This window comes from Haliaeetus albicilla, chromosome 24 (assembly GCF_947461875.1).
Source record: "Haliaeetus albicilla chromosome 24, bHalAlb1.1, whole genome shotgun sequence".
Classification (NCBI taxonomy): Eukaryota; Metazoa; Chordata; class Aves; order Accipitriformes; family Accipitridae; genus Haliaeetus; species Haliaeetus albicilla.
Window position 1 is genome coordinate 12,448,293 of NC_091506.1, and position 22,409 is coordinate 12,470,701.

General features: G+C 52.0%; 1 protein-coding gene across 3 annotated transcripts in view; it reads right to left on the reverse strand.

The window, feature by feature from the left end:
- Positions 1-4,968: 4,968 nt before the first annotated feature.
- CHST13 (carbohydrate sulfotransferase 13) overlaps positions 4,969-22,409 on the reverse strand; it is a 34,662-nt gene continuing 17,221 nt past the window's right edge. For 2 of the 3 annotated variants that reach the window (XM_069812157.1, XM_069812156.1), the window contains exons 2-3: positions 9,851-9,933; positions 4,969-6,295 (exon numbers count right to left, since the gene is read on the reverse strand). In XM_069812157.1, coding sequence (XP_069668258.1) covers positions 5,450-6,295; positions 9,851-9,916 — 912 coding nt within the window. In that variant the 5' untranslated portion in view covers positions 9,917-9,933 and the 3' untranslated portion in view covers positions 4,969-5,449. Of the gene's footprint in view, positions 6,296-9,850; positions 9,934-12,019; positions 12,743-22,409 lie in introns of those variants that run through there. The other variant, XM_069812158.1, reaches the window with a different exon arrangement.

Sequence of the window (22,409 nt, forward strand, 5' to 3'; positions counted from 1 at the left end):
CATATACATATTACATATGCATGTATTATCACCTATAAATATTTCAATTATTTGCAATAATTCTATTATACATTATAATATAATAATTATTTACATTGTATATGTGTGCACACATGGACATACCAACGTGAGTATGGTTTTTTGCATCCCTGGTGCTCTGACAGCTCCTCAGTAGCTCCCAAGCCTCGGGCCAAACTCCAGGACCAGCCTGGCTCACTCGGAGCTGCTTGTGCCCAAGCTCTGCAGCCTGTCTGAGGCCAGGATGGGACCCCACCATAGTACCAGCAGCCTTTAAGGGGGCTGGGGGATTGCTACCATGGTCCTTGCTGCAGCAAGGCTAGCACTTGCCCCCAGGCATGCCCATGGTGCATTCGCCCCATCTTGGCAGTATGACACAGGCTCTCTGTGACTCAGAAGTCTGAATGCTGCTTCATATGGCGATAGCCGTGCTTTGTTTCTTTAATTAATTATTTTTAATAGGCACGTGATGGGGGTGTATGAGGAAGGGAGGGCTTAAATAGAGTTTGCAAGGTTATTCCTTCCCTGAGGCTGAGCTGCGTGCAATCAGCCCATCTAACTTGGATTTTTCTGTTTGTCTTTGGGCTCCTGCTGCTGAGCTGGGGTGACCTTGGCAGCATTGGCTGCAGGGGCTCTCCTTGGCCACCCTGGTTCTCCTGCCTGTCTTGACCACACTGGACAGACCAGGGAGTTGTGTTTAATTCGAAATTCCCTCAGGCTAAATTAAGGTGAAGGGACACCAAATGATCAGTTAAAGATTTTATTCATGACAGAAGCAAACTGAACTGGGGAGGCGTGGTAGTAGGTGGTGGGGTTTCTCACAACAGGAACTGGCATAAGACTACTTCTGTAAACCGTGTAACCCAGGGTGACCATATACATCAGTTCAGGGAATAAGGAGATCCCTCCCGTTGGGTCACAAGGTGCAGAGCAGACCCCCTTGCTTTCTAGACACTTCCTCAGAGAAGGGCCCAGGGGTGGCTGGATCCACTCTTAGTCCCAGACTTGGTCAATGGTTTTATGTCTTAAAGGGATGAGGTGTAGGCATTGTGGAAAAGGAAAGAGAGAAGAAGACAGAGAGAGAAAAAGGAGGAGAGAAAGATTTCACTGGTCCTGGGTCCAGCGTTGGTCCAGTCGGCTGAGGGGTCCAGTCCCAGTGGGCTTGCGCACTTGGGGCTTCAGTTTCTGTCCTTTTATCATTCTTGTCCCTCCTTCGGGCCGGCACCCAAACTTGCCACGTTAATGAGCAGTTTGTGAGCCTTTGGGCTTGGGGGTCGTTTGTGGAGTAACTTCTCCTTCCCTGCAGACGTGGCCATTGTTTGATCTTTGTATCAGAAGAGCTTATCAGAACAGGGAGCGGCGCACCCTCCAGCACGCCCTCCCCCTCCTGTTGCTGATGTCTGAGCTGATGGGCTTTTCACCTTGGTTCCTTGCTGTGCAGGGTTTGTCTTTAAGCAGAACTTGCCCCACCACAATGTTTGAGACATTAACTCTTTCAGTCTCTCACACTGCCCCAACCTGTTGCTGACAAAGTGCCACTGAGGACTCCAGCGTGGGCAGAAAACGGTGCTGCCCGGCCAGCGGGTCCCACACCCCCCTCACCCCAGCAGACGAGCTGCTTGGTTATGGGGTAGGTGTCTAATTGCAGCCACTCTTGCCCGGGTGCCTCTGCTCCCTTTGGCAGGGTCGGTGCGCTTAGTGCAGCGGGGACACCTCAGTGCTCTCACCTGGCTGCTTTGGCAGCCGCCGGCACCTCCAGTTTTGCCATGGGACGTCCCCTCCTTGTCCCCCAGCCCAGCTGCTCCCAGCACACCCCGGGTGCAGGAGCTCAGTGTGGGGCCATGGGGGTAAGGGCCACACTTAACCCCTGGGCACCAAGTGAACCTTCCCTGCAGAAATACCAAGTTGGGGGTTTTTTTTGGCAGTGTAAGGCTTGTATTTAAGGGCACCAAAAGAAGTCCATGCACAGGTAGAAGTGCCCCTGCTGCCCTTTGGGTTATCCCTTTGCTCTCTCTCCAGGTGACAGCGGTTGAGCTCATTCCTGCTGGGATGGTTGGTCCTGTCTTCTCCTCGTTGGTTACAGGACTGCCCAAGGAGAGCCTTCACCTCCGCTCACCACCAAACCCTGGCCAAAGCAGCACCCTACACGGTACGTAGTCCCACAGGCCAGCCGCACCAAAGCCTCATTGCCACAAAGACAGACCCATCCCGCAGGGCTGCGTTTTGGTCCCGTTGGCGATCCCAGCAGTGCGTTTGTACCCTTCGTCACCCGACCACCATCTTCCTCCCAGAAACACTCCCCGCTCCCAGCGGGGTGCTGGGGCAGGACCGAGGGGGTGACACCCTGGCGTCTGGGCATCTCCTCGACTGCCATGGCCTTGTTGCACGTCAGGAGCCGCCACATTCCCAGTTCCAAGTAGAGGAGAAAACCAAAACCAATTACACTTTATAGCTGGCCTAGACTACCTTGAGATTTTCTGCTCTAGCAAGAAAAACGATGCGGTGAAACAGCTAAAAAAGCCGCAGACCTCTAGGAGCCCCTCATCAGAGAAGTGCTTCCCAGCACCCCAAGTCTTTCAGGAAATTAAAATGCTTGTAGTTGGGATCCCCAGTCACACGGTGTCCTCGTAACTCCGTTTTCCTCCCCGTCCTGCAGCGTGTTTCGGTGCGACCCGGGGGGGGGGGTCGGCCCCGGCCCCGGCCGCTCGGCTTCGGCACGGACAGAGCGTTTCCAGACCCGGAACGGTCCAGCCCGGGCTGAAGGTGGTTGCTTCAGAAATACGAAGTGGCCGTTTTCTGTTTGCATGGGCAGGTTTTGCTTTGGAAAGTGGTATTTAGGCAGGGGGAAAGCCAAAGGTATGACCTAAATAGGTTGGATTGTGGCTGTTGGTTGGGGTTTTTTTTTAGAAAAAGCCCAAAGGTGGGTATTTCCAAAGGTCCTACGTGACCCAAAAGACGCCCTGTTGCAGACCAAATGTCAGCAGGGTATTGCCCTTGGCAGACCACGGCCGAGGCCGGAGGGATGCTTTTACTTTGCTGTTTGGGGCAATGGGTCAGGTCTGATGGGGATGCCGGGGGACAGGCTGCCCATCAAATACAACATCACAACCGGGACTGTCTCCAAATTGTCACCATTGCAGGAAAGGTTAGAAACCAGCTGGCTAAAAGGCAAAGCCCAGAGCATGCTGTGCCCTCGCTTTCACACCAGAGAGACCAAAGGGGCTCCCAGACAGCCAGATATTGCCTAAACACCCACAGATGGCACAACGGGGAGAGAGCGTCTGTCTGTCCTTGCCACTCACTGTGCCATCAGCTTTTAAGAGCTACCTGCAGGGAACAGGATTTAGGAAAGGAAAAAAAAAAAAAATCCACGCAAAAATCCAGCCTTTTGTGACTCTGAATCTGACCCCAAATTATGATTCATGACCAAAAGCGATGAAAAGAACTTGTGGTGACTTGAACAATGAGTTTTCCAAGCAGAGGCAGTACTAAACGGGGAACACGAGACTCCTGAGAAAGCAGGAGGAATGCACTCCAAGCCTGAACGCTGCAGATGAAATTTATTGCATCATATAATCTCTTCTTGTGCTTTGAGTTTCAGCTGGACAGGGAGATACTAAGCACGAGAAAGGCCATTTCCATGAGATCTCCAGTCCAGACTGGGAGAAGCAGTCAGACGGCCAGGATCACCAGCAATTTTATTTACTTTTCTTTTTTCATTGCTTTGCTAAACCCATTCTCCAAACGGAGCAACCAAGGAGGGAGTGTCAGCATAGAGATGCCAATCAGAGGCAGAGAGGAAAAAGGTTGAGCTATAAGAGCTGAAAGTTATTAGATGAAAACATTATTTTTAGAAGAGCCTGAGAGCACTGGGGTTTTATAAAACCTCCCATTGTATTGCACTAGTAAGTCAAGTGTTCACAGCCGAGCCAGCAGACACACTCTACAGCATCTATTACCGGCGTGTTTATTTACAAAAAGGCAGCCACTGAGCCAAAGCTGAACAGAAAAGAGGAAAGACTGAAATATGGTTTTAAAGAAATACAGCTCCTTGGACTGGTTTTAATTTAAAATCCTAGGACTGAGTTTGTCATTTTCTTTTGTGTTTCACCCCCTCCTCCCCATTTCTTCTTCAAGGAATGAATTGTCCAAAACCAGCCAGGCAAAGAGGAATTTTCCTCTAGGTGTCTCTGTCCCCATTTTTATTCTCAATTTTTTCTCATACGCACACACACATGCACACACACATGCACACACTCTTCTCTGGCCTTCCCAGTCCAGCATCACGTCTTCATTACCACAGCTATCTATCATCTCCCACATCCCAGCAGAGTGCTCCCAGAAGCACTTTATAACCCAAACCTGCCCCGGCACCTTTCTCTGTGCCCTGGTGCAATGTGGCCACCCCACGCGGGAGGCAGTGGCCACGCATGGGAGCAGCACGTGGTGGCAGGGGACGAGAAGCTGAAGCTGTCGCTGCCAGCTGGGTCCTGCCAGCCCAGCAGGGCTGTGGGTGACGTGATCTCATCTGGGCAGACGCCTCCACCCGTGCTGTACATGTGGCTTTGGGAAACAGTTATCGCCTGCTCTTAAAAACCAGGAGGCGTGCCGCCTGGATTTATTGGATTTGACCAGAAAGCCAAGAGACTCACACACACACACACACACAGAGGCACTGAGTGCTCTGGTATTGTAATTCAGGAGAAAACACTGTGTCGTTATCATCCTATACCTGCTGCAAACCTGCTCCTCTCTCTCTCTCTGCGGAGTATTTTGCATCCAGAGAGCACACGGAAGGTGAGTAACAAAAAAGCCCTCCAGGCTTTGTCAGGGAGAAATGTGTGGTCACAGTAACACACCACTTCCCCAACAATGGGGGATGGTGGGGGAGGACGGAGGAGAACAAGGCGAAAAGAAAAGGTGGGAGCAATTTTAAACGAAAGGAAAAACTTACATTAAATTATTGCTTTATTTCTGGTTCTATGAAAGTCTCTGACATGCTCCACCCTACCCCCAAGATGCCATGTCTGCCCCCAAACAGCCCAGTAAGGAAGAGAAAGACCTAAAGGGATCCTGCCCAAAAAAGGAGCCTTCCCAAGACTTGGATCTACAGAGGAGTTTCTTAGTTAAAAAGAAGTCCCCAGCCAAGGCAAGCCCTCCTACCCAGCAGTGTCTGGTCCCGTCACCATCCCCTATAGGTGTTTGTTGAAGGGTGGGAGGGAAAGGGTAGGAAAAGCTCTAGCCCCAGTGTTTTGAGAGTTGTCCTCCCTCCAGACCATGCATGAATGAGGCATCAGGATGTGGAGCAGACCATAACAGAGAGGGCACAGGGGAAAAGTCAAGGAAGAGATGAGCACAGGGTGGGAGGAGAGGAATTGTGGCAAGATGAGAGTTACCCAGCTCTCCTTCGCCTCTCCCCCCAACCCCTGCCTCATCGGATGCGGAGGTACGAGGGGATGGAGTAATTGAAGAGCAAGTAGTCCATTTTGTATAAATTAAAGAGTCTCCTTTGGTAGAAGGGGCTAATGTCCTGGAAGAACTGGGCCGTCATGTCATCTGTCGTCCTGGTGGTCTTGGATGAAGATGGGAACTTGACGCTCATGTCGGCCCCAACCAGCTGGAGGATGTAGTTGGCGTCTTCAGCCAAGGTCTCATACTTGCCCACCACGTCGTAGTGGACGATGCAGGGGTGGCAGAGCGAGTGCACCCGCTCCCAGTGCTCGTTGAAGGGCTCCTCCCGCTGCGTCCGTGGATCCAGCAGGTAGTAGACGAACTCCTCGAAGCGCACGTCGTCCCCACGCTCCAGGGCCTTGTCGCTGGGCTCCTGCCGGTGCCGCCGGATGATCTTGGTGCCGTACCGCTTGTGGAAGGCCGTGTTGTAGCTGCGGGTAAACTTGTTGCGGTACGCCGAGACCAGGCGCTCAAAGGGCTCCCGCACAAAGATGAACTTGAGGTAGCTGCGCAGGCGGTGGTTGATCTCGGGGATGCTGTACTCGGAGAGGGTGCGCAGGTTCGATGAGACATGGGCCTCGTTGGCGGGGATTTCCAGCGGGTCCCGGTACTTGCCTTGCCCTGTCAGGACCATCATCACCCGTTTCCAGTTAGTGCAAGCCACTTTGGGCACGTAGCAGTAGAGCAGCCCGTGCGTGTCATCCACCACCAAGTGCCGCAAGTCATCCGGACGCAGGAGACGCCGCTTGCGGGTGTAACGGTTGCAGATGTTGCTCAACAGCTCCCGTCTCTGCTGGTGAACCGCCTGCAGTGATGACTGCTCAAACTGGGGAGAAAAAAAAAACCAAGATGGTCACTAGCTTGCCCAAGCTGATCGTTGCCTACACGCAACACTTGGCCCACAACTGTCCCCATCCCCTCCCCTTTTCTGCGTTTGGCAGTCACCCATGTGAGATTTTGGGGGACAGCGTTGACTTTGAACACAACTTGCTTTGGTGCATTTAATCCTTGGACCTGCTGGGGGCAAAAGACAGAATAAAATGTGATGAGGAGCCAGATGAGAAGACAAGTCAAAGGGGGTGAGGGAAGAACAGGCGGTGCAGAGAGGGTCAACAACCAAACATTTGTTACAGCACCCTACACACACACTGGGCTAAAGCTCTCCCTTAAAGGAGCCCGGAGGACAATACGTGGCCCGACCCCTCCAGGGGCAAACAGCACAGCCCCTTCGCTGGTGCAGGGCCCCGCACACCTCCTGGCTGCGATGGGGCATCGCTGACGCCTACAACCGCGGGCTCGCTGCGAACACCGCAGCCAGGAGGCAGAAACGTGGCACACAAGCGTGGGCATGCGTGATGAAAATGGCACGGGTGTGCTGCCAAGGAAAGCCAAAGGGAGGCGGGTGGAGGAAAATGGCCTTTAACACTGACGGTTGAACCCTGGGGAGCAGATGGGGAGCTGAAGGGGAGGTGGGGTGGCAGGGCATGATGGAGGGGAGCGAGGTGCTGCTGGAGGTGGTGGTGGGGCCCTTCCTGAGGGCTGTGGGTTTCTTCTCCTGAGGGACGTTTTCCACACAGGCCAGTCTGATCCCTCAGCGCTGGTCACAGGCTCCTTTGTCCACAGGGATGAGAAGTCCACATACGGTCCTTTTTCTTTATCCTTTTTGACCCATGCATCAAGGCCTGGCACTTGCTGCACTGGCATCCCAGGAGCCCAGAGTCCCCAGCCCCTGCCCCAGATGAAACGCCCACCTCCAGATTTGGGGACGTGACCCTTCGTGTCATGGTTTTCATCAGAAATCCCAAAATGTCATTAAAACATCTGGGGAAGGAAATTATTTCTAGGCACTCAGAAGAGGAAGGTCCCCTCCTCCGCCTGCCCACTCCCTCCCCGTTTTGCTCACGAGGTTGGGAGGTTTCGCGTTCAGCCCCGAGGTCCTCGCTGGGAACCTCCAACAGCCTCGTCCAGACCACAACCGCTAACAGCTTCACCGCCCATTTGCTAACCCGAGGTGGATCTGACCCCGCGGAACCGCTGCTCTAATACAATGCAATGACCCCCTGCATGTCGCAAGATGACGTTGGCTTCCACTTTGTGGTTGTGAAGAAACTGCTGCCGGCATCACAGGGTGCCACGACAAATGTCTGTAGCCTGCAGAGATGTGGCAACCCCAAGATGAAGGGCAAGGGCAGGCCACCTCCTCGGTCCCTACATCCTTGCTGCTGACAGCGGTCATCGCTTAGGCATGCCAAAGGACACCCTTTGCCAAACTTCAGGTGCACCTTCACCTCTCCCTGGGGGATGATAAGGGGTTTTGGGAGGCACTACAGCCTGGGATAGGCAGGGTTGTGGAGATGGGGCTTCGTAAAGCTTCTGCCAGGAGTTGGGATCCTGAGACAAACTGCCCATCCCACGGATGATCCAGCAGGCTCATCATCTTCAGAAGGGCACTAACACCTGGGCAAAAAGCTCCTCCTGCAAGGGATGAACCACACTTATACCCTTTTGGATCTCATCTCCACAAAAGAAATGACCTTGTCCAGGTCACCTTACTGACCACTTTCTCCAGAAACCTGCATGGGCAGTAACCTGAGACAGGATAGGAGAAAGCATCTCATCCCTGCTCCTTCCAAGAGGGAGATAATAAGGGAAAATGCTCACATGGAGGAAATGCAGGTCAACACACTCTAACTGCCACCAAAAGATGACTTTCACATTGTTGGCTACTTGGATATGAAGAAGATACAGCACCTAGGGAGGTGATAATCATAGCTGAAGAGGCATTCTTATGGTACACCTCTTTGCGACACAGCCAAACCTTTCAGTAGAAATTTCTCTTGTTTGGATGTTCCCCATTACTTCTAAAATTGGAAACCATTTTTGCAAGTGCTTAAAAAAAAAAAAAAGGCATTTTAATAATGTGATTTTTTTTTCAGGTATTTTTCCATGCACTTGCATAATTCAAAACTATTGGACCAGAAAGACAGACAGACAGTCTGCAGGCATGGCAACAAATAAATGTGACTACTTTTCAACAGCCGCCCACTGGAATAAGTGCATGTCTTGCAGTTATTTCAGAGCGGAATTGCTCCCTTCATTTCCTTCTCTTTAAAAGCCAGAGAAATTAAGTATCACTTTTAAGGAAATAACACCACGACATTCCAGCAGCATTAGGGTTTGCCAGCATTGTGGCCAAGGAAGTCCACATTTGCCATTTTTCCCAGAGCAAATGTAATGTGGCTGCTTATAGACTTAAAAGCATCAACCTCGACAGTAACACAAAGCATCGCGTATGGAAGGGAGATCTGGCTCCAGCTGCAGCGGGCACTGCCGATGGGCAGCGGGGAGGCAGTGGGGATGGCGGCCAGCTGCAGGGACCGCCACCGTTGCCTTCTGCTTCTTGGGGGCTGCAGAAGATGACTGCCCAGTGGACGTGGGGAGATGCAGGGCACATTTGGTAGCTGGGGCGTGTGGCAATGGCCCAGCCCTTTGCACCGGTTGGCGGGTGGTTTCCTGCAGGGAAGTTGTGGGTGAGGATCCCTCTGCAAAGGCAAGTCTGGCTGCATGGGGGGAAAACTGCCCACCCAGGGGGGAAATGCAGTAGAAGGAAACAAACACACCTTTTGCAGCTTCAACCCCAAACCCCCAAGCTCCCATTCAGCTGCTAAGGGCAAGCGGGACGCCCTCCCCGACACCGTGTCACCGATGCCAGTTGGGCTGCACGCACTGGGGGCTGGCGAGGGCCAGTGCTCTCTGCCTCAAGCTTACCCTGCAGCAGACCCTTGCACAGGCAGGGACCCACTAAGCCCACCTGGAGGGAGCGTTTCCCTGCCCACACGGTGCCTGGCTGCCCCTTTCTCAGCAGGTGTAGCTGGCACAGCTCAGGGTGATGGAGAGGACTGAGACATCCCAGGATTATAAACGCCTCACGGCTGGGTCCAGCTTTATATATGTGCGTATATAAATATATATGCATATATGTGTGTGTGTGTATATAGCACCCAACGTAGAAGCATCTCCCAATTATTAGCTCAGAAAGTGCAGCAATGATGCTCTTGCCCTGCTATGATGGCCCAGAGTCGGCTTTGAATCCTCAGATGGTGAAATCTCCCGCGTTTGCCCAGCTATGGCTCAGCCCATCAATAATTAAACCACTTGCCCAAGTACCAGCAAGGGCCAAAAGCAGTTTTTTATCAACAATTACTCCCCAAAGCGGTGTGGTCTTTTCTTTTGGACACAGCCAGAGGTTCAGGTATGGGGACCTTGGGTGTGTTTGGACACAGTACAGTGCCCTGCACACCGGAGGGGTGGAAGAAGGGGTCAACCTCCAGCACCCCACTCCCTCTTCACTCCCCCCATCTCCCTCTCCCTGGCACTTTACCTGGTCACTCTCGTACAGGGCCTGGAGTGGGCTGCGACCAGCTTTCCCCTGCCAGGTAGATCTCATAACTCTGTCTTCTGCAGCTGGAAAAAGAGGGAGAAAAATCAGAGGGGTTGGGAGGGGCTGCTTCCCTCACCCTCTCTGGAGATGCCCAAGTTGGGATGAGACATCGTCCCTTGAGAAGAGACAGATCTGTTTGCCTCTGGGAGAAGATGCTCAAGCAATGCTCGCCCCCCCCCCCCCTTATTTTTTAACAAAACCTGCAGTTAGCATTCAAAAGGTCCAGATCTAACCTTTAAACAAATAAAAGACCATAAATAAAGATAACGGGTTGTTACAATTTCAAGAGCAACTGGGAACAGTTTGATCCACGTGCATTTGGGAAATGGCACTGCGTGCAGGCTGCATTGCTGAGGGAATGCCCCAGGAGGTGCCCAGCATCACCGCAGCCCCATGAGGGGTGAGACAGCATCTGTGCTTGGTAGAAGCAGATCCAACACCGGCAGCTCTGTGCTGAGCCCCCACGGGCTCGGAGTCTGCATTTCCAGGCTCAGAGACACGGTCATTAATACACGAATTGGTCAGATGCTTCATTTGACTGATAAGTCGTTTTAAGTTCTTATTTGCTATTTATTTTTTTTTCTTCCCTTCTAAACCAGCAACATCTCCTCAAGTGTTTGAAGCTGAAGACAGCCACCCAAGCAGTCCTCGCCCCTTCCCTGCCGTGCAGATTGGCTGGTTTGATTTCGGAGGTCTATTTGCAGCAGCACGAAACTGGAAGCTGGACCTGGCCAACCACGAATGTGGTGCCGGACACCCAGTCGGTGACAGATGCTCAAGTTCTCATGCTCATAAATTACGCAGGGATGCAATCACCTTCCAGGATATGAAGCATCCACTTCAGCTGCCATCCCTTAGCCCCAGGGACCTGCTTCCAGCACAGCGTGGGCAGAACCACGTGGCCTGGATATCCCAAACCTAATGCATGGAGCCAGCCACGACATGGGTGCAGGATCTCGCTTGCAGTAACACCAAGCAGCGGTCCCACCTGTCCCACCTCTCACCCACCCTCTGCTTCTTGTGTCTGACGCTCTCCACTGGCAGAGGATGCCACGACAGTTTTCATATGAGAAGAAGGATTCTAACCATGGGTGTTGTGCAGCCCTGGAATTGGCTTCCACAGAAGAAATCACACTGTGAGTTTTAAAATGGAAGATGATGTTTCTTCTGAAGGGGATGATAGGATACATTGTTCAGGAGATCGTGGCCTGGGAGGCTCTTCCAGTCCTCCAAGTTCCTGCTCCTACAGGGACCTTCTAAAATCTCAGCGGGATGTATACGGTGGAGGGAAAAGCATCTCTCACAAACCATTTCTGGCAACATGAAAAGTTTCTAACAGAGGCTTTTTGCACAACAATTTGGGGCTCTGGATCTTTTCGTTCACTGACCCTCACCAAACAAAACTGAATTTATTATACAAGCCCTAGATGGCATATTTTTAACCAAAATAACCAGAAGGAAAAATCCAAATCCCATCTTCATTTTCACGTGCTTATATTTTGCTTAAATGAAAGCTGCTCCAAAGCACAAAGTCACCAGGGTCTAAGCTAAACATTATTCATTCCTGGAGCTGTAATTAGGGGGAAATGACTGCCTGACCTCACAAGATTTCATCAGCAGTGCACGTACGCTTGCGCGTTGATGGGAAATGATACTTCCTGCAGCACTGGATTGATCGAGATGTGACTCAACGAGAAGATACAGTTTCTTCCTCAATCCCCTGTATCAGTTACCCCACAGGAGCATGAAACGGCATCTGTGCTAATGAGAGATAAGCGGAAGATCCAACGTACACAGTGCTGGGCTGAGATGCTTGTCCCAGAGGAGCCCCGTTTCACATTTCCAGGCTCAGCCCTCTGCAAATGACAGGGAATGAGATCGACCTTGAAAACTCAACTCACTGCAGCTCAAATCTGCGAGCAGAGAGCATTAAGCTCGAGTCCCTTTCCTGGCTAGGGCTGATAAACTCCTGTTCGATTTAAGACTGTGTCCCTGCTGTGGGCTGTCTGCAAGCACCCTGCACCACAGCAGACACCTGGCCTATATTTAGTAAAAACAACGTGGAGGCATTTGTTTTCGAGATTAACACGTGCATCAACCAGAACCCACCTTATGAGGGACATAAGCAAAGCCCCGGTGGTTCAGGCTGACCTGAAGCTGCTAGAAATGCAAATTGCTCATGTTTCCACTGCGCAGGGGTGCGTGGAAACGGCATCTCGGGGAAAGCCACAGTGCCCGGTGCAGGGTCAGGTCATGGCCCGGGACGAGCGGGCTGGCTCGGCAGGACGCTCTTTAGGGTGAACAAAAAGCAAATCTGCAGTAAAGCGGGGAGCGAGCAGAGGTCAGGCAGGTCAGATCCGAGCTCTGGGCTGTGCCTTTCGACGCTGCTGAGGCAGGGCAACAAGCCTGGCCAGGGACTGCTGCACTTCACATGATTCTCACCAACAGCCCCAGCAGAAACGTTGCAAAATGGATTTCCTCCAGCCTTTCCCCAGCACAAGGTCTGGCAGAGAACAAAGCATCTTCTCCGGATAGCAGCAAACCCCCTGGGATCCCCGCTACGCTCATGCTGTACAGCGTTCCAGAAAAAAAAGGGAAGAGAAAAAAAAAGGAAAAAAAGCTGTCAGGCTGCTCCCTTGCGGCTGGAGGAGCCCGGGAGCGCTGAGCTGGCAGGGGGAAGACGCCAGCGCTGCATCTTGACAGCTTTTGCTCTCCAAAGCGATGACACCATCCCCTGCCCGGGGCGCTCGCCAAACCCTTCAGAGCAAACGTCTGGCCCAACGGCAGGTTTTTACGAGGCTCCAACTGCAGGAATTCTCCCCCCTCAGAAACCGTCTGCTCGTGCTACACGCAGAGTCCCAAGGAGAAAAGCCAACAAGCTCCTGGCTGGGCCATGAGGATGACTTCTGAAGACAGCGTTAAACCCTGCAGCAGAGGGGGAGATGCAGCAGCTGCAACCGCGTGCGGCTCAGCACGGCACCGTGCCGGCACCAGTGCATGCGGAGGGCAGCAGTGGATCTGTGCGCCCCGTGGGACTGAAGCGTCCATCCTCTGCAGGGCTGCAGTCAGAGCGGCTGCAAATGCCTGCAGCTGGCAGCGTGTGCTCAAACGGAGACAAGTCTGGGCTGCCTGTCCCGAAAGCATCCCCAAAGCATCCCCAAAATGTCTGGGATCGCCCTGCAGAGCAACATTGGCTGTCACATCAGAAGGCAGGCCGGGGCTGCTGCGACCTGCCTGAGCCAGTGGGAGGCTGTAGATGGTGATTTAACGGAGTCCAGCCTCCCTAAGACCAGGCTTTGCCACCTAACACAGCTCTGCCCCGTGACCCCAGGCTGTGGCCATCCCCTGTTCACCATCCCTCAGCCCCAGCACCTGCAACATCTCTGCTGCTACACTCCTCTCCCAGTCCTCCCCCCGTCGCCAGTCCCCGGATCCTCATCATGCAGCTCTATGAACACAGCTCAGCCTTAATTTGAACACAAACCCCCTCTTCCCTGGCTCCTCCATCCCAACCACCTCATCATGCAATCCCACAGCGTGCTCCCATCCTGGGGTCTCTCCCCATCCTGTCCCCTAATTGCTGTCCCCATCCTGTCCTCACCTTCACCGCATACCCCAAGCAGGCACCTGAGGAAGGCTGAGCTCAAGGGGCTCCACGGCTGGCTGAAATGCACAGCTGGAGAGGAAACCACACATGGAGGGGAAGGTGGGGAAAGGCTCAATTCTTGACCTGTGCCTGTTTCTTCCATCAGATCTGGGATACAGCTTGGACTGTGAGGAGGAGAAGGGAGGACGGGGGCAGATGGGCAATGGCATCTACACATCCCTCTTCTTCCACTTGTTCCTGCTGAGAGCGAGTCAATCACCCCATCCCCTGTACCGCTGGCTTAGCCATCCCTGGGATGCTCCTGCGACTCCAAGAAGTTTGGGAAGGCCAAGGAATACTGAAATATATGACACTGTTGAGGAGGGAGTATCATCAGAGTAAACTAATGGTTCATGCTACATTTTGGCACCACGGCCCTGAGTACAGCAGGATCTTCCATCATGGCGGAGCTGCCAAGATCTTTGCATCCTGGCTTTCCTCCTGACTTTATAGCTTGTTACTGAGGTTCTCAGATTCCACCACATGCAGTGGTAACACTTGGAAATTTAGCATCGCCACAATTGCATCCGAAAGCAGGCAAGTCACTTAGCCAAGGTATATCAAGTTTCTGAAGGGGAGAAAACATCAGTCCTTGGCAACTGCTGGATCACCATTTGCATAGCAAGTATCAAGACAGTGTACGTCCATGAGCCAAATCCAAAATGTTTTTCACTGAGATGGGCAGAAGGAAATATCACATTTGTCCTTTGCATCTTCAAAGGATGAGGCAAGGGAATAGGAGTGATGCAGAGCAAGAAACCGAAAACCCCATGCTAAGGCAGTAACATTGACCAGAAATCACCAAAAGAGATGAGCCTGAAAGGGAGCTCAGGCCCATTTTGGAGTCTCCTGCGCTACAAGTGCTTTCAGTCTTTCCTTCGGAGCTTAAAAAGGCAACGTGCTCCCTCCCTCCTTTCCCCCTACAGCTCCAATTTTAGTGCCATCCCATCCAAACTGAAGCTATTCTCTTGCAGTGGTGTGACATCAATACCACAGCAGGATCTGGAGTTTCAGTGACTTGCCAGGTCTCTTTGGAAAAGGGAATAGATTTTAAAGCTGTGACTATTTAGGTGTACTAGCTGATTGCAAAGACAGCCAGACATGTGTGAGGTGAGGGAAAGACTGGATCATGACCATCCCAGACTTCTGGAAGCACCAGTGAAAGAATTTGCTGTTTTGGCTGCAGAGACTCTTAATTATGGAGGGAGGTTCTCTGCAACCACAACAGCAAATCCAGCGCCTGAGTTGAAGAGTTTGGCTAGGAGACAGGATTCAGGCAGCGACAAGCCTGCTAGGCTGACATCAGCATTACCAAGACTTTAGAAAACAGTCTGAAGGAAAGAAAACAATTAAAAGATGTGGGTGCAACTAGACAGGGGAATAAAATCAACATGGCATTTACTAAGCACAGTTTATACTCATGCAACCTAATCTGTGAATAAAATAAGCCATTTCTGTACATCAAGCATATGTGGTAGATCTTCACCCAGATATACATAACACATGAGATATGACTTACCACAGGAAACAAATACTGCAATCAGAGAAGATGAAATTTAAAAGGTGAATTGTAAGGGACACAAGCAACTGGAAAGCGGGTGGTGTTTAAACGGGAAATGCTGGGCAGAAGGCAGATTTCTAGTAAAATATCTTCAAGTTTGACTTTGGGATCAATATTTCAGGAATGAGTTGACACAAAAACAGAAAGATACTGATGATGGACAAAGCATTGAGAAAGGCTGCCATGGCAGGGAGACACTGAAATACCAAACACGGAAACTAAAGCTTTGTCCTGGACCAGGACAAAGTGGAAATGCAACAGAATTTAATTTTGCAGTGTTGGAATTCAGCAGGTTCTGCTACTTTGCTACTGAAGTGGCAGGAGGTCCCAGATGCATTAGTTCTGCGCTGTCAGCTGCCAGTGTAACAGTCATAAAAAAAGGTAAATGAAGTCCTGAAACCTATCATCAGGCGAGGTATTTGCCACAGCAGCAAAAAAAGCATGAATACTACTACCCATAGCATTGGCGACCCTCACCCGCAGCACTGACAGCTCTGCTCTCCCGGGACCAGGGCAGATCCAGAGCTGCTGAGAAGTGACCAGTGTGAGATGACCAGGCGATCCCAGGACTTGCTGCCCCATGGGAGGTTGCAAGGGCTGCATGTGTGTGTGAGCTGAGCCAGGACGTGACTGTCCCCCGGGAATGGGCCTCCAGAAAGGGACGGGAGGTGTTTCACGTGCAGGACACCTTTATGCCCACTGGCTCAGGTGACAGAGAGGAAGAGGTTTCAAAACCCCAGTGGGAGTCTGGCTGAGATGCAGCAGGAGGAATCCCAACTCCTTTTGGGCTGGCGGGTGGAACTTTCAGGCATTTTCCAGGCTGAACCCTGGGGCCATGAGGAGCCAAAAGCTCCACTTGTGGTCTCCAATATGAAATACTGGAGAGGGTTAAAACCTGGAGATTCAGTGGTCTCCAGCCAAGGGAAGTGAAGAAGCAGCACACATGGTTGCATGTGAGTAGGCACCCCAGAGGCCCCAAGGAGCTAATCCTGACCCCACCACTGTCTCCCCGCTGCTGTCTCACAGCCCAGCTTCGCTTCCTGTTATGTCTGTGCAAAACCTAAAAAAAGAGAAAAAATAATTGTGGTGCCTGGGCACGCAAAATTATCAGTCTGAGTGTTAATTACAGCCTGCGACTCCCAGCAGGTGAGTGGGATAGGTGCTTGTTTGTACTATAGGAAGAGTCAGCTCTCCAAGCAGCCCCTCTTGGAAGGGGATGCTCTCTCAGACCAAAAAGAAAGCTCTGAACTTGGGTAAGGTGGGGTGTGAATCCATCACATTTCTGATGGATTTGTGATGGATTCAGATTTGTGATGCATTCTAGATCTGAACATAGGAAAAGGTATCGGTGATGAACTGACTGCCTGGCACACATGGCACATGTGCAGCTGAACTGCGTTCATAGGAGAGAGGAGAGTTTACAGTGGGAAGCAAGTAAGAACAATATTACCCCTTTTTATCAAAAGGGGAAGCAACAGCCAGAGCTCTACGGTGTAAAGACATCAGCACTTGCTTTAAGTCAGTCACTGAAAGAGCCAGAAACCAGGACCTGGAACTCCTCATGGGCACAGCAATGAGCTTCTCCAGACCTTGCTGACTCCTCTCCGGCACCTGCCTTGGACAACGAGTGAGTGCTTCAGTCGCAGCAGTGATGGCTCACTCGTCCCTGACTGCAGAAACGCAGCCCTGCTTCATGAAGACAGGCTTCTTGCTATTAAAATAACTGCACCCAAGAGACACGGAGAAGGATCCTGCCATCTAATTTAAGAGAGGATATTGAGACTGCGTTATTCAAAGCCAAACCCTAGTTGCAGCCACTGGCTGCTGAACCCATCTCATTTTGGATTTTAACATCCAAGAGGGAAAAAAAAAAGAGAAAGAGAGAAAAAGAAAATAGAGCTTGACAGCAGCAGTGATAGATCCAGACAGTTCCTGCAGTTTAAGCTCAGTTTTCCCTCCTGGTTTGATAGCAAAGCCTGGGACATGCAGCCTGGTTGGCGGCTGGACATTTCAACTGTGTGAGGATGGTCCAGGGCACGGAGGCCAAGAAATCACATGTGGAAGCAGCAGTCAAACCCCTGGGCAGTGGCCAGTGGTCCGCGTGAAGAGCAGCCCTGGTTGGAAAGATCAGAGCTATTGGGTCAAACAGGGCTGGTCTCAAGGAAGCAGTTTAATTCTAGGAAGCTCTGGCTTTTATGCTTGGGCTCATCCTGGTGGAGAACACATTTGCTTCATTTTCACCTAAGCACGAGGGCTGATGGTTGTTTGTTTGGTTTTTTTTAAAGACAGATTCTTTTCAAAACAAGAGTGATGTGGGAACCCAAACACCAAAATCCCACAGCAAACTCCAGACCCACTGACTTAATGTTGCTGAAGGTAGTGACCACTCTTTGATGGAGAAGATGACCAAACAAGTGACTGTTTGCTTTCTTGCACGCTGCATTCAGCTGTGAAAAAGTGTGGCAATTCTGGCATTCACATATCTTTAGAGCTAAGGGAGCACCTCTTGGAATTAAAACCAAAACCCATTCCTATTTTTATTCTTACTGGAAGGTTTTCAGTTGGGAACGCAAATTTTTGGCTTCAGTGAAGAGGTAATCCAATCTACTTAGATTCCTGCGATTGCTCATTTTTACTGCATCTAAAAAGCCAGGGATATAGACAATGGAGGCTGAATTAAAATGCTAGAGAAGAAAGGAAAAGAACTCGAAGAGCCACATGCTTGATTTGCTTAAATGCATCCTTCAGCTTTGTGAATTCAGACACAACCACCTCCTCTGGAGAGCTGCAAGCGAAACGAGAAGCAGGAGGTGTAGCCGGCTGGGCTTCACCCAGGTGTTTGCAGCCAAAACTCATTGGATCGCCCCCAAAACCTCAAGTCTGCTTGAGCATCTTCTCTGCCAAGGCTGAAGATCCTCCACAGGCAATGGTGATGTGTGTGTGTGGGGGGGGGGGGGGTCAGACACGGCTGCTGCGTGAGGCCACACGACGAGGGGGCAACCTCAACGCCAGAGCGCAGCAGGACGCGTCCTCAAGCGCCTGCTTGATTTTCTGCTCTTACATACAGCAGACAGACAGCAGCCCTCGTCCCCCGTCACACTGCTGTGTCACACCGGCAGCTACCTCCAGCGGGTTCGGTGGGGTTAGGTGGGACCCTGCCTCTCACCATCTGCAGCGCCGCTGGGAAAATGTGTATTCCCAGGGCTCACCGGGGAAAAGGGACTATCCCAAATACTTTGGATGGGGGGCACAGGACTTGAGGCCTTAGTGCGGGAAATGCAGGGTGGATGGCAACCACCAGAGACCTGGCTGAGGATGCCAGGAGAGTGGCAGTGCAAACACAGGAGCTGTACCTTTCGCTGGGGAAGAGCCAAGAGCATCAGTCACAGCTAAGAACATCGATCCCTGAATCTGCAGGACGTGATGGGCCCCATTCTGCCCCTAAAAGTGAACACGACGACGGCATACAAAGACCTCAAGCAAGTGCTTGTTCTCCAGTGCAGCCCCAACCATTGCCTTTCTGGGCATGCAGGGGGTCGGCAAGAGAACCAGGGGATGCAAGAGGCATTTCAGACTTGCCTGGCAGCCTCCGGACCTCTACCAAGGGCCTGCAGGAGCCGCCAGCGCTGGGTGGGTTTGGAAAGAGCTCCCTCAGGTAGCAGACCCAAGTTTTTTCCTATAACTCCAGAGATGAGGTTTGTCCCCCAGACAGCTGATGGGTATCTCTGCACTTTGTCTACACGCCGGTGGTAGGACATTGTGCCCCTTGGGCTCGCTCAGAGGTAGCGGTCAGCATCCATGCCCCATTCTGGCAGCAGAGCACATACGGGACTAAGCATTTTGGAGAGACAGAGCATTTCAAGGTGAACAGCGATATTCAGATGGGCACAAGCAATGGCAAAAAGTAACCAGCCCTATGGAGAACAACCAGAAGAGATGTTTTCTGGTCTTTCCCCCAGGCCTCTCCCATGCACAGCACTGCTCCCCAAGCAGTTGCATTACAGAGAAGGGGAGAGCTCAGATATCATCCTGCGATAGCCCCAACCTTGCACAGCTTCCATGTGGCAGCTAACAGATCCCTTTGGAAGGAACGCTGTATTTGACCTCTTTTGTTCATCCTGGGGCTGTGCCAGCGACTGGTGAGCAGGAGTGATGGAGGGGAGCTGGCATCAACTCACAAACTCTGTAACTCTAATATTTACAATACAAACATACATTTCTTGTTCCAGACCAACATCCTCCGTAGCTCGGGAAATGCCCCTGTGGCCCTTCCCATCTTTGCTTCTCTTTGCATGGTGTTCTTCTCCCCAGTTATGGCTTGTTCAGCCTGTTCTGCCTCATGACAACATCCTCTTGCAGAGGCTCAGAACAGACACCGGTGATCATTCCTTCCCATCGGCAGGTGAGCAGCAAGTGACTCTCCTGTGCAGGAGGTTAGGTGGACATGGGCAACAGGTTGCCACCTAACACAGCCCCATGCAGCGTAGTCACAGGCAGACCCACCGCTGTCCGCCTCCAATACTTCCCCTGCTGATGAACAAGACGGCAATATATAACCCAGCCTATTCCTGACAGCCTGCCCTCTGCTCTGCGGGCCAAGCCTTGGTAAAGGCTGGCTGGCTCTGCATTTCTGTCTGCTGAGGTAGAGGCGGCGTAGAGTCTGCCGGAGACATCTGTCTCGGCTCACTTGTTAGGGAAAGGGAATAATCCTCCACTGTCCATCAGACGTCCCCCTGCCAGCTCCCCTCCCATTGCCTGCAGCAGAGTGACAACCCAGAGGGTCCTGGGGAGCAGCAGCACCTTCCCCTCGCTTGCTCCAGAGCATTTTCAGACATTACAGCAGAGCCAAGGGGCAGGAGGCCGCTGAGCTGACTAGCTAGGGACAGCTGAAAGAACTGCACAGGTTGCCCACACGTCTGCACCAGGACCCACCTAATGCCCCCATCCTGTACACCTCTCCCCAGAGGGATGCGCAACGGGAGCATTACGAACACGACCTCCAAGGGGAGCCCAAGGTCTGTAGCTGGTTGTAGCCCTGCAAGGGTCCTGGAGCAACTCACTCCCAGATAACCCAGCCGGGCTAATGCAGCATATCAGAAGGGCAGGACTAGAGTCACCATTGTGATCCTGCTTCCTTGAGCCGGTCCGCAGGCAGGCACATCTCTGTCCCCTGCAAAACCACCACGTGATTTAACAGCAACCCTCTGTGTCACCAGCTGAGCCACAACCCTCAGGCATTGGCATGGGACCTGGAAGCTCAGCTGTCCCTCTGAAACCACTGGATAAGTGTCTTCTCTCCAGCACTGCATCCTAACTCTCAGGCTCAGAAACTGCCTCCAGGTAGCTTGGTTTGGGCCATACAACTCTATTTTCAAGCACGGCTACTACCTGGATGTTGTCAGCCTGGTTATCCCCCACGGCAAAGCCCCATCTCCAGGCAGGCGCCATCTCTCACAAGGAGCATCGCAGCAGCTTGGCAGCTGTCACTGGTATCATACCCCCCCAGGAGCACGGACAACCAAAATAGGTCTGTTCTCGCAGGGATGGGGAGTAAAACACGTGAGTCTGAAGCTCATCTGCTTGTCCATCAGAGGGCTTAGCGAAGGGTATTTAATTTCTCTTACCATTACAAGACTGCTGCTATGAGTTCGTATAAGCCACCTCCCCAACGGCACCCCACACAACACGGGGGGCTGGAAAACACATACCCGCTCACTTTGGGGCTGAACAACAGGTCATTGGAAGTTTTATCTCATGTGGTGCAACACACCTTTGTTGAGAGGTCCCGCTGAATCGGCCAAGCGCAGGATCGTGCCGAGACACCCTGTTACCGACAGCCCAGCCTGCCGGGACTGCTCCCCATGGGAAGGGAAGCTGTGAAAACGTTCCAGTCGGTGGTTCATGTGGTCCTGACCTAACGCTGTTTTGTTCAGCAGAAACTAAACCAACCGAGTGACTTGAACTTGGCTGGATCCGACAGAACCGAGTCCCAGCAGCACGGGGATGCTTGAAAGCTTAGCTCAGGCTTTTTTCCCACCACTACACATTTTCTACCATCCCCCCTAGCCCTTTTGAAACAGCCAAACCAAATATTTAACCCCCCTCCACCTCCCCTCCCCTCCCCTCCCCTCCCAGCACTTAGAAACTGCAGAGGGCTAAACAGAGATACGTTGCAAGGAGGTTACCCACAAAGCTAAGGGAAAACCACAAATAAAAGCAGCTCAGAGGCAAACCTGAGCAGTGCAAGACAGGACGTGTACATGAGGAGGTTTACACAGAGACTAGCCCATGTAAAACAGGCAGGACGAGCTGCAGCAGTGAAATACAGATCTCCTCTCCTGTCAGCTCAGACGGATGAACCCGCACACATTTGCATATGGGAGGAGGTGGTTTTACAGCACCACAGGCACCAGGTGGTTTTGCACCACCACAGGCACCAGGGTCACCTAGAAGTGATGTTTTAGCTGCTGCAATAAAGTACCATTTCAGGGCAAGATGAGGGAGGGGCGCAGAGGAGGGACGAAGGCTGCACGATGGTCCACCCTCTTCCTCTTCTCCAGTACCTGGCTAAAACATGGCTCATCCCCATGGAGCCAATGGAGGGATCCTACCAGTCCTTATCACCCACAGCCTCCTCCTCTGGAAATCTCCCCCTTTTCCCCAAATGACAGTTTTGGCTTTCTGGGAAGCTACTTAAGGCCGCCTCCAAGAAGCCATGATGGCTCTTGAAGGGTGATGGGGCACCCCATCCCTCATTTTCAGCCCACATCTCTGCTGATGAAGCAGCCCCAACACCTCCTTCCCAGCCATGTTCCTCAGAAGAGGTACCACAGGCAGTGACCTGAGGTCACACTTTCCACCTCTGAGGAGGCCAGCTGTACAAACCTCCCAGAAAAGATGGAAAAGAGCATTTTTCCAACCTCCTTCTGCCAAACACAAATGCTGCACGGCTACTGTCCCCTGGGACAAACCCTTCTGCAGCGTTTCCATCCTCAAACCACACAGAGATCTGAAGGTATTGGGGATCCCCTGATCACACTATTACAAGGTGTACGTGGGCTCGCCCCGATGAGAAGGAGATGAAAGAAGGTGTCATCCCCTAAAAAGACTACCTTTGTTTGCAGCAGTCACCACCTTGCAGCTTCTTCAGAGTCCCAGGGCTGTGTGGCACAACGGGATGGTAATGGCAGCCAGGTTCCCTGGCACTAACGACAGTCTCCCTCTAGCCAAGAAACACACTCTAAAGAGGGGACAATGAGTCACTGTTTTACATGGGATAATTCGACGGACCG